The sequence below is a fragment of the Nesoenas mayeri genome, assembly GCF_963082525.1.
Source record: "Nesoenas mayeri genome assembly, chromosome: 26".
NCBI lineage: Eukaryota > Metazoa > Chordata > Aves > Columbiformes > Columbidae > Nesoenas > Nesoenas mayeri.
In genome coordinates this window covers 4,150,097-4,163,528 of record NC_137552.1, presented here as the reverse complement: position 1 = coordinate 4,163,528, position 13,432 = coordinate 4,150,097, and the positions used below count along the sequence as shown (strand labels likewise).

Here is a 13,432-nt window from a genome sequence, read left to right as displayed (position 1 = left end):
GCGCTGCCGGCGGAGGGTTCCGCCGTCGCGTTGAAGTGGGCGGGGCGACGTCATATCCCGGCGTGCCCCGCGCGCCTCCGTCTCTTCCGGCGCCAAGATGTCGAAGCGAGGTAAGATGGGGACCGAGCCCAGGAAGGGGGGGGTGATGGAATCCGGCTCCATCTGCGGCGAGCGGCGCCCGGATCGCCCCCCTCAGGGCGGGGGATGGCGGAGTGGGGGCCTGGGGAGCGGCATGCGAGCCCGGTTGGGCGCGGAGGCCGCAGCCGGTGTCATTAATCCGCTCCTGGGGAGGCGGAGGTTGGGCCGGGTCATGGCTGCCTGGAGCCCCTTAGCGTTTAGGCTCTGGGGTTTTAATCCTTTCCTTCACCCGCAGGACGCGGAGGTTCCTCCGGTGCGAAGTTCCGCATCTCCCTGGGTCTCCCGGTGGGAGCCGTGATCAACTGCGCGGACAACACGGGTGAGCGCGGCCAGGGGCCTGGTGAGAGCCGCCCGGTGTGACCCGGGGGGGAACGGCTGTTGAATGAGCTGTTAAAAACAGGGGGTTATTCTGCAAATGAGTTCAGGTCTGTACCTGTGGCTCAGCGAGGTGTTGGGGAAGGAGATAACAATAACGTCATAGAATTGTTTAATTGTTTTGGCTGGGAGAGCTCCTCAAAATCATCAAGTTCACCTGTTCCCCCACCCCTGGCACTGCCCCATGTCCTGAGAACCTCATGTCCGTCTGTCCAACCCTCCAGGGCTGGTGACTCCAGCACTGCCCTGGGCAGCCTGTTCCAATGCCCCACAGCCCTTTGGGGAAGAAATTGTTCCTAAATCCAACCTCAACCTCCCCTGGCGCAACTTGAGGCCGTTTCCTCTGCTCCTGGCGCTTGTTCCTGGGGAGCAGAGCCCGACCCCCCTGGCTCCAAGCTCCTTTCAGGCAGTTCAGAGATCAGAAGGTCTCCCCTCAGCTCCTGTTCTCCAGCTGAACCCCCCAGGTCCCTCAGCCGCTCCATCACACTTGTGCTCCAGCCCCTCACCAGCTCCGTTCCCTTCTCTCCACTCACTCCAGCACCTCGAGGGTTTTCTTGGCGTGAGGGGCCCAAAACCACCCCCAGGATTCACAGTTTGGCTTCCCCAGAACCAGTGTCTGTTCTGGGGGAAGCCGCAGCTGGCGCTCTTGGCGTCAGTCAGTGATTTGTTGGGGCAGCATCTTCCCCAGTTAACGGCAGCGCTTCTCCCCGCAGGCGCCAAGAACCTCTACATCATCTCCGTCAAGGGGATCAAGGGGCGGCTGAACCGGCTGCCAGCGGCTGGTGTGGGCGACATGGTGATGGCCACGGTCAAGAAGGGCAAACCCGAGTTGAGGAAGAAGGGTGAGCGCTGAGAGTCGGCGTGCGCCGCTGTGTCACTCCTGCGAAGGACGGGGAGGATGATTCCTCCCTCAAACTGGCGCAGGAAGCGGGAACCGAATCTCTGGAGTGTCACGTCCACCCTCCTAAAAAGCACTTGTTGGGTCTGTGAACAGTGACCCAGTGAGTTGTCGTGGAAGGGCAGAGCAAAGGCATCGCTTTTGGGTGAAGTGGCAGCTTGTGCTGTTTATTTCAATCAGTGGTGGGACAGTCTGTCTTGGGGGAAAAACAAGGGTTTGTTGGTGCTTGGTAGGGGAAGGGAGGAGTTCCTGCTGAATATTGGCTGTGAATTGATGATATATTTGGAAATAAAGGTGGGCAAGTGGAAAAACACTGAATTGTCCAAGCGTAGATGCAGCTGTGTTACATAGTCAGTTTTAAGGGTAAACTATAGTTTCTCGTAGTGAAATGCTGCAAATATGAGGTTAAAAAGAAAACAGAGCCAAACAAACCCACAAAATAACCCAAACCTGTGTCTCCGGGGTATGTGCTGCATAAAAGGTGGTTTGTGATCCCGAGCTGCTCCTTTCTCTCTGCAGTCCACCCGGCAGTGGTCATTCGGCAACGAAAATCGTACCGGAGAAAAGACGGGGTGTTTCTCTATTTTGAAGACAATGCGGGAGTGATAGTAAATAATAAAGGTGAAATGAAAGGTACGGACGAGAACCCTGGGGGATGCGGAGAGGGGTGGTGGGTTGGGGCTGCAATTTGGGCAAAAGGACCCAGATTCTGCTCAGACTCAGCGCAAATGGGTTGAATTGTGTGAACATCTCTGCGCCTACTCTGTCTCTAACGTGCTGTTGTGTTTGTTTTCTCCTCCAGGCTCTGCAATCACAGGCCCTGTGGCGAAGGAATGCGCAGATCTGTGGCCCAGGATCGCCTCCAACGCGGGCAGCATCGCGTGAACGCCTTTTGTCTCCGTAGGGATCAAATAAAAAGTCCTTGTACCAAATACGTGGTGTTTTTCTTGCCGAAGCGCCTCCCTCGGCTGAGCGGGACGATGTCACAGTGAGGGAGGGAGCTCTGGGAAGTCATTTTATGGACCTTGTGTGAACATGGACTGCAGCAGGAAAGTGGGATTTGGAGTTTCAATATCCAATAGGTCTTTTTTTTTAGGCAGGTTCCTGTATTATGGAAAACACCTGGAATGGGGTTGCACTGGAATGACTTACATTTTAGCATTACAGAGTGATCCAGTTCAGGTACGTGCGGACAGAAACTAAGAGGTGTCAGTAAAGTTCTACAAGAAACCGTCGTATGGGGGCTCTCAATTGTAGGTGTGGAGTTTTCTTACGAAATGGGTGATTTAACTGCTGGTGTGGGGGAAAATACCACCTGAAAACAAGCGCCTCAGTCTGTGTTGTGAAGTCGGTGTTTCAAAGCAAGTTTTTTTTCTCTGTGATGGGAAGTTTTGGAGACAGAACTGGGATTTCAGGACCTCGGCTGCTGCCAACAGGAGCCGCGGCTGGTTTTGCAGGTGGGGGTGTAGCTCAGGGGCAGAGCATTTGACTGCAGATCAAGAGGTCCCCGGTTCAAATCCGGGCGCCCCCTCCTTCCTTTTTATCCAGAAAAAGTTGGTTTGGAGCGCTTGCTTTCCACACTTTTCCATAAAACTGCCTGCGGGCTCTGGCTTCTGTTCCATCAGGTGCTGGGAGAGGTACAGAAGGTGATTCCCATGAGAGGACACTGAGGTGGCTGCGAGGGAAGAGATGAGTATTTCAGAAGCTGCTGTTTTGTCCCAGGATTAATTAGTGAATGTTTGCTGAGATTGTTTGAAATAATAAAGAAGCAAGTGGGGGTATAGCTCAGTGGTAGAGCATTTGACTGCAGATCAAGAGGTCCCTGGTTCAACTCCAGGTGCCCCCTTCTTTTCCTCTCCTTTCATGCTGCTTTTTGCTTGAATTCATCACAGAAAGAAGCTGGAGAGTTTGCCTGGTCGTCTGAGCTTGTGCTGGGCAGCAAACGTTGGTTTCGGAGCTTCAGCATTCAAGGAACGGAGCCCCTGTGTGTAGGGAACCTGCAAGGGTTGTGTATTGTGTGAGTAACTACTCACTGTGTGTGAGTACTTGTCTCTGCTCTTACTACTCTGTAGTAATAATATTTATCATCATATAATTAAGTCTGTTTATGATAATATATTTAAGTCTGTTGACACCCTTTGCAGGCGCATTATGGCCCAGATTGGGCTGGGAAGTGAAAGAATCTGACCAGTGGATATAAAAATTTGTCTGTCTTATAGAAATGTTTTAAAAACGTCTTGTGGCCAGAGGTTCCCCAGGGGGTATAGCTCAGTGGTAGAGCATTTGACTGCAGATCAAGAGGTCCCCAGTTCAAATCTGGGTGCCCCCTCACAATTTACCTTTTTTGGGGCTGTCAGAGTGTTTGCTGGAAGGAGCAGCTCAGCCTCCCATCTTCTGCTGTCTCAGGGGCCTGAACAATGTTCTTCTGTCTTCACCTCTAGAGATTGTTCTGTTCTTGAAAGTGCAGCACAAGGTTTTCCTCACTGGCCTCTCGAGAAGATCAGCTCGGCTTCCCCTCCTGTGAATTCTTTGTCATGTTACAATAAGAGATAGAAACGGTGGGGGAAAACTTCGGAGTCTGAGGCAGTTGCTGTATCAAGTTACCGTCTGTTAGAAGAGAACAAACGCCAACGGGGAAACAGAGGTTTGGCTGGAGAGAAACTGGGCCAAGGTCGGCTGGTGAACGACGTGCAGAGACCGTGTCTGTCTGTCTGTCTGTGGGAGTGTGGCGAGTCGGCGTCTTGGCCGCTGTTGTGTCTCAGGCTGGTGATTTCTGCAGCAGGATTTGCTCAGTTGGATTCCTGGGAGGCAGAGATGCCAAAGATTGGGGAAGAATGTAATGAAAATGCTGTTTTGTTGGCAAGTTACAGGTGTGTGCAGGGGGTATAGCTCAGTGGTAGAGCATTTGACTGCAGATCAAGAGGTCCCTGGTTCAGCTCCAGGTGCCCCCTTCTTTTCCTCTCCTTCACACTTCTTTTTACTCAAATTTGTCACAAAAAGAAGCTGGAGAGCTCCTTTTTGGCCTTGTGAGCTTGTGCTGTGCACCAGGCATTGGTTTCAGAGCTTCAGTGTTCAAGGAACCGAGACCCTGCCTGAAAGAAACTGCAGGTGTTGCATATTCTGTGAGTACTCATCTCTGCTCTTAATACTCTGCAGTAATCATATTTATCATCATTTATTCTATTTAAGTCTGTTGACACCCTTTCAAGGCGCATTATGGCCCAGAGGGGGCTGTGAAGTGAACGAATCTGACCAGTGGGTATAAAAACCTGTCTGTCTTATAGAAATGTTTTAAAAACGTCTTGTGGCCAGAGGTTCCCCAGGGGGTATAGCTCAGTGGTAGAGCATTTGACTGCAGATCAAGAGGTCCCCAGTTCAAATCTGGGTGCCCCCTTCTTTTCTTGTCCTTCATGCTTCTTTTTGCTCAAATTCATCACAGAAAGAAGCTGGAGAGCTCCTCTTGGGCCTTGTGAGCTTGTGCTGTGCAGCAAACGTTGGTTTCTGAGCTTCAGCATTCAAGGAATGGAGCCCCTGCCTACAAGGGAACTGCAAGGGTTGTTAATTGTGTAACTACTCACTGTCCGTGCGTACTTGTATCTGTTCTTAATGCTCTGTAGTAATTGTATTTATCATGATTTATTATATTTAAGAGTCTCTGTGCTCTTTGGCAGGCACAGTAATATGCACATGGGGGCTGCAAGTGAAGGAATCTGACCAGTGGGTATAAAACCCAGTCTCTCTCTATAAATGTTTTTAAAATCTCTTGTGGCAGGAGGTTCCCCAGGGGGTATAGCTCAGTGGTAGAGCATTTGACTGCAGATCAAGAGGTCCCCAGTTCAAATCTGGGTGCCCCCTTCTTTTCTTCTCCTTTAACCTTCCTTTTGCCAAAATTCATCACAGAAAGAAGCTGGAGAGTTTGGTTTGGGTCTTGTGAGCTTGTGCTGTGAGGGCTGATGTGTGAGCTTCAGTGTTGGAGGAACTGACCCCAGGCCTATAAACTGCAGCGGTTGTGCGCTGTGTAACTACTCACCGTGTGCGTGTACTCATCTCTGTTCTTGATTCTCTGTGGTAATTCCCTGTACGCCCTTTGGCAGACACGTTACGGTGCAGAGTGGGCTGTGGAGTAAAAGAACCTGATCAGTGGACACGGACACTTGTTGCTCCATATAAATGTTTTTAAAACCTCCTTGTGGAAGGAAGGAAAGTAGGGGGTATAGCTCAGTGGTAGAGCATTTGACTGCAGATCAAGAGGTCCCTGGTTCAACTCCAGGTGCCCCCTCTTTACCTGCTTTTTCACCCCTTTTTCTTCCAGAATCTCCTCACAGACAGACCATGGAGGGTCATTCTTACCCCTCTGATGTCTTGGAAATCACTTGGTCATCTTTTGCCAAGCACGAAACCAGACCTTGACGTTTCTCCCCCTCTTCTCCTGAGGAGCGCACGTACGCACAAATAAGCCGGTGCAACAGAGGTGCTGCTGGTCTAGTTTTTCCTGTTTGAGTAATTACTATTAATTAAACCAGTAAACAATTATTACAGCGTCTCATTAGAAGAGGGGATCTGTGCTGCAATGAGGCTGTCCTGTATAAATCAGTCTGTGGTTACTTTACTAAACGCTGCACGCCGCCCCCGGGGCTCGAACTCGGCACCCCCGGCCCCGCAGGCGGGGGCTCTGCCCCTGAGCTGCGCCCCGGGCGCGGGGCTGCCGGGGGGCGGGGCGTTCCGCGGGAGGCGATGGCGCGAGGGCAACGCGCAGCGCTGGGAACCGGGAGGTCAGCGGTTCTAACCCCGCCGGGGACCCCGCGGCGCTCTAGGAACCGGCCGCTGCGTCACGGCCCGGGAGGAGCCTCCGCTCAGGGACACCCCGGGGGTAACGGCGGCTGGTGGGGGGCGGAAAACACCCCGCTCACCGCGGCACCGGGCCGGGGCACCGCGCCCGCAGGGGCAGGGGGTCCCGGGTGCTCCACGCCGCTCAGCCGCCTCCTTTACCTCAGATTTTTCCGCTAAACACTTTAGGGTTGTTTTTGTTCTTGTTTGTTTTGTGCTGTTTTTCCTTTTTTAATCCCCCCTACCGAACGGCACCGGCGCCGCCTTCCCCCGCCATCTCGCCGGCTCCCCTCAGCGCCGCGCCGGAAGTGACGACACTGAGCGGCGCCCGCGCGCGGTGATGACGCACATCCAGCCCCGGTAGCGGCGGAGCAAGCGGCCGCGATGGGGGGAGGCGACCTGGTGAGGAGCGGCTGGGTCCGGGGGGGCGAGACGGGTTGAGAGGGGCCGGGAGGGGTCGAGAGGGGTCGGGAGGTCCCCCCGGGGCTGCGGGGACCGGCCTGCGCTCGGGCTGGCTGCCGGCGGGCACCGGGCCCGGGAGGCGCGGGTTGGCCGGGGCCTGCGGCCGTTCCCTGGGCCCCAGCGGGTCTGCGTGAGGTGGGAATGAGTGTGTCCCGTTGTCCAGGCTGCCGAGCGCGCCCTTCCCGTGACCACCGGCGAGGGGAGGCCCGTGGGGACGCTTGTTTAACGGTCCCGGTGTCCCCGTTATCCCCCCCTGCAGAACCTGAAGAAGAGCTGGCACCCCCAGACCCTGCGCAATGTGGAGAAGGTGTGGAAAGCCGAGCAGAAATATGAAGCCGAGCGCAAGAAGATCGAGGAGCTGCAGCGGGAGCTGCAGGAGGAGCGGGCGCGGGAGGAGATGCAGCGATACGCCGAGGACATGGGCACCGTCAGGTGAGGGGCTGCAGCTGCCCTGCGAGGAGAAGCTGCCGGATCCATGTACACTGCGATTAAGTTATAAAAGACGTACCCATCTTTAACCAATTGATGTGAGATAAATGCCTTCTGACCACCTGCAAAACGAGGGGATATTTCTCAAGTTTTAGATCCTTCTGCATGACGAGAAGGAGACAGAAGATTAAGCGATACATTGTTTAGAAGCAGAGTGCTTAGTTTGTATTTAATAATTAATAGGTGTCTTGTAAGTAAGAAACTAAACAATTATAACTAACATCATCAATTATTTCTTAGTATAGATGTATGTCAAAATCTTAAAGAATTGTAGTGCATATGTAATAATTATGTGAATATAAGCAACACAAGAGCATCCAGACGCTGGAACACTTATGGAGGATGATCCTCAGTGTTCCCCAGTGCTAATAAAATAAAGAAGGCCGCTTAACAGTATCATTGACTCTACTGTTAAGCTTTTTTTTCACCTGGGCATCCTCCGGGCCACGTGTTCTGTGTGATGTGGGGTGCAGGTGTTCCAGGTGCCCCTGTGAGAGCTGTTTCCACTCACCTTCATAAGCCAGTGCCTTAAAATTTAACTTTAGAACTGTGAGACCAAAAATAAGATGCTGTCGTTTGCAATAGGAAGCGAGAAGAGAAGCTGGAGTGGATGTACCAGGGTCCCGGGGGCATGGTGAACAGAGAGGAGTATCTCATGGGTCGCCCCGTGGACAAATACGTCTTTGAGAAGGCGGAGGACAAGGACGCGGGTTGTTCCAGCGAGACAGGGCTTCTCCCAGGCTCCATTTTCACCAGGTCGGGAGCCAACTCTGTCCTTGACATGGCCAACAAAATCCGGGAGGATCCGCTTTTCATGATAAGGTACGAAATGTGGGGCTGAAAGCAGTGGGAGAGCCGGTTGATCTTTGCGAAGACTCTCGTGTGGCTGTTTCTGAAAGCTGTGTGTGAATTGGGTGAGCTCCGGGCTGTCCGTGGCCATCGTAAGTGCAAAGACTCTTATTCCACCTTGATTCATCTCTACTGTCTCAGCTCCCTTATTCATGCAGACATGTATTTATCTACTCTGCTCTAAGAGTTCAGGTATTTATTAGTGTTTATTGATGGTAAAAGAACTAATTCTTGTTTATCCTACTTGTTGCAGTCTTAAGTGGAGAAGGAAAGGACAGATTCCTTCTTAGTTCCATCTGGTTTTGACCATTTTTCTGCTTTTTATGGTTTTAGAGCTTGCACATGATTAGTGTCTTTAATGAAAATATCATTGCAGTTATTTGAAAATACTAATATATATATATTTGTTTTTGCTTTAGAAAGAGGGAGGAAGAAAAGAAGAGAGAGGTTTTGAATAATCCTATTAAAATGAAGAAAATCAAAGAACTGGTAGGTGTATCTCAGTGCTCCTTTCAAGCACAAAATACACTGAGCCAAGGAGGCGATCGAAGGTCCAAATTAGTATCGTTTAGGAGAAGAAACTGAGTTCCGTTTCCTGAGTCTTTCACAGAAAAACAGAATAAATTCAACTTTCTATAATCCAGATATTATAGAAGAAGGTTCCTTATCAGTCGCTCAGCAGGAATTAATTTCGCTTCCTTTCCAATTCACTGTTCTTTTATTCTTCTGCTGTGTTTTTTTTTTAGCCAGTGATTATTTGTTGCTTTAGTACCACAGAGTGATAAGCTCTTTAGGTTTGAGAGAAAACCTTGTTAAATGGCTTTAGATTTGTTCCAGGAGCCTTCCCACAGCAAACTCTTGTTACGTTGCCCTGTGATACTGACTGCCCAAGCGTAGAGACAGTAACTAGCCCTAATGAGATGGTGTCTTGCTTTACAGCTGCAAAACAGTTTAGATAAAAAGGAGAAAAAGAAGAAGAAAGAGAAGAAGAAGAAGCACAAGAAACATCGCCGGCGCAGTTCCAGCAGTGAAAGCGACAGCAGTGAGGAGGAGTGGAGCAAAAACAAGTATGTTTTCAGATTTTGTAGTATAAATACCTTATCTCTTGGTTAAATTACCTGTTTTTCATGTCCTCTCTTTTAGTTTTATCCTTCTAATTAATGCTCTTCATTGGCCTGAATGTTTTTATATTGTTACTTTATTGGTTTTGTGTTGTCCAATTACTTTTATGACATCTTAATGTTAAAAACTTAAACTTCATCTGCTTCAAAAGTACTGTTGTGTTTTCTGTTCAGGTCTCAGAAGAGGACGATCGGTTCCTCCTGGAAACCGGCTCCTCCCAAAGCCCCAGGATACGGTTTACAAGTACGTACGTGTATTTTCCACAGCTGCCCCGAGTTAGGGAAGAGCAGGAGTTTTGGGTAGTTTGTTGCAAGGCAGCTTCACCGGCTGGAAGAGGATGATGAAGGGAATGTAATCTAATAAAGTTCAGATTTAATCTGGAGCCACCTAAGCCCTGAAACTAAAGCTGTGCAGGTCCCGCTGGGACTTTTGTCTTCTCTGAATTCAAGTTAAGTTTTACTTCAAATACTCTGCTCGATTCTTTCGGCAGGTTCATTTGCTGAACATTGTACAGAAATAATCTCTTCAGACATAGGTTTTAATAAAAACATAGGATGTGAGATGAGTCAACGCAAACCCTCCTGCGTTTAGCCTGGTCTGGCATCTCTTCTGTGGCTTCACATCGTTGTTTCGAGACATCTCTCTTGAAAAATGCTTTTGAATTCCAGGTTAGAGACTCGGAGCAGAGCCACAGGTCCCGGAGCTCCCCAGCTCCCCAGGACAGGGTCCCCCACAAGCACCGCGATCGCTCCAGGTCCAGGAGCCCGTCCCATTCTCCTCAGAGACGCTCCAGCAAGAAGAATTCGGAACAATCTGGCTGCAGAGGGTCAAGATCTCCTTCTAGACACAGCAAACAGTGAGTGTGGTGAACTCGGCTGGTGTCAACCCAGGGCTGCCACCAGGGGGGTTCTCTAGAACCAAAATCCATCTTTCTTTTTCATTTCCTTCTACCACCTCAGTGCTGTGGCCTCATTATTGCTCAGTCCTGGGTGTAAAGGTGAGGGCTGTGCAGTTATACAAGAGCCCAGAAATTCTTGGGGGGTTCATGCTGTCTGCAATTGCGCCTTCATTTGGGACCCCCCTTTGTAGGTGTGCCCCTTTGTGTTTAGTGACTCCTGTCTTTGGGTGAACAATTCTCTTTAAGATGTATTTATCGTGGTTGAATTGTCTTTATTAAATGCTGATAAAATCAGGTACCAGGTATTTGCTGATGGAATAATTGGAACTGAGTAAAAACAGATGGATATATGGACATAAATATATAACAGATGTATGGAAATCCGCAGTGTATTGTTTTTGAAGTGGAAAGGTAACAATCCTGTATAATGGGGGACATCTGAGTTTCAGAACATGTACAAAAAGTGCGGGGAACGTTTAGACTAGTGAGAATGTGTCTTTATCTGTCCTGATGAGGGTGTTTCTGGGTTACAGACACGGCGGTCGGGAGGAGAAGGGGAGACCGAGAAGCCCTTCCCCTAAAAAGAGCTACCGACGGCAGCGCAGTCCAGGCTACACGCGGTAAGCAACATTCGTCCCTGTGCTTTTGGGTGGAAGCGGCTCTGGGGCTGGCGAAACAGCTGAGCGAACTGAATTTTACTCTGTTAATGAAAATCGATTGGGTCAGATGTCCAGAAAATAGGGCAGAGAGTCTTCAGGTGCTCAGTTTGGTGCTTTTGAGCTTGGGTGTTAGTTAACACCTTGGACAACTTCCCGAAGCAGCTCCCGTGGTTGATGGTTCTCCATGTGCAAGGTGGTGACTTGAAATCGGTTTTTGTCCTCTGGACATTCTGTTTCACTGTCATCAGGAAAATATGACCTTGCCAGCATCATCTTACCGCTCAATTAAAACCAAGAAGGCTAAAAAGAGGAGGAGAACAGATCTTGCCAGGGGCAGGGCAAAGCAGAACATTTAGACCTGTACAGATGTGCTTTGCTGATTGGGAACCAAAGAAAATTAGTTGTTCAAAAGCCCTAATTTGGAGGATTATAAATTATTGAAGAATGGGAAGTGAGAGGGGGCTGGGGCCCAGTGCTGTTGGTTCCCAGCAGTGGCTTTTTCCACACAAATAGGAAGATTTCTCCAGAGGAACTGGAGCGTAAGCGCCAAGAGATGATGGAAAACGCCAAGTGGCGGGACGAGGAGAGAGCGAACAACCTCAGGAAGCACCGGAAGGAGGAGGAGCTGGAGCGAGAGCTGGAGAAACTCGACTCCCGAGATGGGAAATTCTTCAAGTGAGTGTTTTATTATCTGCGTTTTCATTCCAGGGAAATACGAGGAGCAAGTGATGGCCTGGAAGTTTGAGGTGTTTCAAATTATGATATAAAAATCTGACTCTACTGTGTTGTCTGGTAGAACTAGTGACATCTACTGTTCCCAAATCCTCTTCTTAACTCAGAAGATAACTATTTCTATCATAGCCTTGACTGTCAGAGTCAGAAAACGGTGATCAGTTATTAATTAAGGTAGACAACTTAGGATGAATCCTACTAAAAAATGGTGTAACATTGGGAAAGAGGTTCTGATTTCTTTCTTTGCTTCAATTTCTCGCAGTCGCTTAAAACTAGAGAGCGCATCTACGTCCACCCTGGAAGATCGGGTGAAACGCAACATCCACTCCCTGCAGAGAACTCCCGCTGCCTTGGAAAAGAACTTTATGCAGAGATGAAACTTGTTCTTCTGCTCCCAGGCAGGAGTTCAAAGGACACTTATTCCCCAAGGTGAGCGACCTCCAGCACAGACTCCCTGCTCACACAGACACAGTTACCAGCTCCCAAAGCAGTGCTGGGATTTCTGTGCCACTGCCCACGGCGTGTTCTGGGCCTTGTGAACGTGTTTGTGACGAGCGAGACGTTGCGAGCGAACCTTTGCTGGAGAACTTGTGAGCCATTGTCTTCTATTTTTAACGCATTGCCAAGTCTTTTCCTTCTCTCTCCACCTTGACTGGTATCATTTTTGTATATTATTAACCAAATTCTGCCAGGTGGTAACTGCTTTTTACACTGTGCGGAGTGTCCGAGCTCTTTATACGACAGAGCAAAAGACCTATTTTTGTTAGTTCTTAAAAATCAGAGTAGGAGAAATTCTCATGTGAGTTAATTTAATGGAATTGGATAAAGCTACAGGAGTTAACAGACAGAATCCCGACCGTACTGTCACCATTTCAGGTGTGGGTTTGGAGGGTGATGTTTGACAATTTTGTCTGTAGCTGTTATTTGGTTGCTCATGGATCTAAATGGTGTTTGACCCAAAGGAAGCTACTTCAAAAGGAGAGGAATTGAGCAGAGCGTAGGTAATACAGCAAATGTTTCTCTGGGATTTTTGTAATGTAAATAATGTGTATATGTTCAGCAGCGTAGATCTTTTTTTTTAAAAAATGACACTTTTTAGGTGTTCTTTGTGGCCTTTGGGAGTGGCGGGTGGGGGAGCCCTCGCTGTGGAGGTTTGGTGAGGGCCCGGGGGCTGTCGCTGACCGTAGCGGCCCCTCCTCGGGTGTATCCCAGCGCAGGACCCGCTCCCTGTGCTGCCGGGCCCCGGCTGGGCTCCGCGGGGTATCCCCGGGCATCCCCGTCTACGCTGCTCGCCCTTTAAACGGCGGCCTGTGACGTGCGTAGCGGTCCATTCATAATTCCAGGCGCCTCGCTGCTTATTGGTCCGTTCAGAAGGGGGCGTGGCATGGCCGGGAACGTCACGCCAACTGGGCGAGACCATCTCCGGGAAGAGGAGGAGGGAAAGAGGCTTGCTTTCCCTTCTCCCTCTTCCTCCCTTCAGCCCTTTCAGTTGTTCCTTCTCCCAGCCCAAGCCGTGCTGCCGTTCTCCCCGTTCCTGCCGCAGGTTGAATCGAGGACATCCAGCGGCTAGCGCCGCGCTCCCGCTATGTAGCAACGGGGCTCTCCCTTTTCTCTACGAGGACATGGTACCTCCCGCTCCCCACCTCCTCAGCCCTCCGCCATCTTGGCGCCTCCTCAGAGCGGGGCCGCAGCGCGCTCGGGCGGCGGCGGCGGCTCCTCCTCAGCGGCGGAGCGAACCACCGCGGGGGCGGGGTGGGGGAGAGCAGGAGGAGGCGGGGACGGAACCACTGCGGCAACGGCCCGGGGGAAGCTAACGGGCCGAGCCGGACCAACGGGCAGGGGCTGACGGGGCGGGCGGTACCACTGAGGGAAGGGGGGGGGGGGGGGGGCGTGTGCCCGGCGGGGCGGAACCATGCGGAGACGCTGGTAGGGGGAGCCCCGGGGAAGGGGGTTCGGTCCGGCTCCCGGTGCCGCCGCCGGGTC

At 50.9% G+C, this 13,432-nt stretch overlaps 2 protein-coding genes and 2 long non-coding RNA genes across 8 annotated transcripts; 3 read left to right on the top strand and 1 right to left on the bottom strand.

Moving 5' to 3' along the window:
• Positions 1–48: 48 nt before the first annotated feature.
• Positions 49–2,343, top strand: RPL23 (ribosomal protein L23). The gene is made up of 5 exons (XM_080359878.1): positions 49–110; positions 374–457; positions 1,227–1,355; positions 1,931–2,044; positions 2,214–2,343. Exons 1-5 carry the CDS (start codon positions 98–100, stop codon positions 2,294–2,296), a joined length of 423 nt encoding a protein of 140 aa, XP_080216004.1. The 5' UTR covers positions 49–97; the 3' UTR covers positions 2,297–2,343.
• Positions 2,344–2,493: 150 nt separating this feature from the next.
• LOC308049973 lies at positions 2,494–6,547 on the bottom strand. 5 transcript variants are annotated; one of them, XR_013923344.1, is made up of 6 exons: positions 6,401–6,544; positions 5,762–5,903; positions 5,442–5,527; positions 4,016–4,212; positions 3,751–3,938; positions 2,494–3,408 (listed from the first exon to the last, which is right to left on the bottom strand). It is a non-coding gene; the product is annotated as an uncharacterized lncRNA (long non-coding RNA). The 5 variants fall into 5 exon arrangements; XR_013923345.1 differs by having other exon boundaries at positions 3,751–3,929; XR_013923341.1 differs by having other exon boundaries at positions 3,751–4,212; positions 6,484–6,547.
• Positions 4,245–4,931, top strand: LOC308049974. Its single transcript, XR_013923346.1, has 3 exons — positions 4,245–4,281; positions 4,412–4,533; positions 4,851–4,931. It is a non-coding gene; the product is annotated as an uncharacterized lncRNA (long non-coding RNA).
• Positions 6,548–6,564: 17 nt separating the features above from the next.
• Positions 6,565–12,511, top strand: CWC25 (CWC25 spliceosome associated protein homolog). Its single transcript, XM_080359877.1, has 10 exons — positions 6,565–6,640; positions 6,960–7,132; positions 7,775–8,011; positions 8,458–8,527; positions 8,978–9,105; positions 9,334–9,403; positions 9,829–10,016; positions 10,592–10,678; positions 11,231–11,392; positions 11,712–12,511. The coding sequence occupies exons 1-10, from the start codon at positions 6,623–6,625 to the stop codon at positions 11,824–11,826; spliced, it is 1,248 nt and encodes a 415-aa protein (XP_080216003.1). The 5' UTR covers positions 6,565–6,622; the 3' UTR covers positions 11,827–12,511.
• Positions 12,512–13,432: the final 921 nt, after the last annotated feature.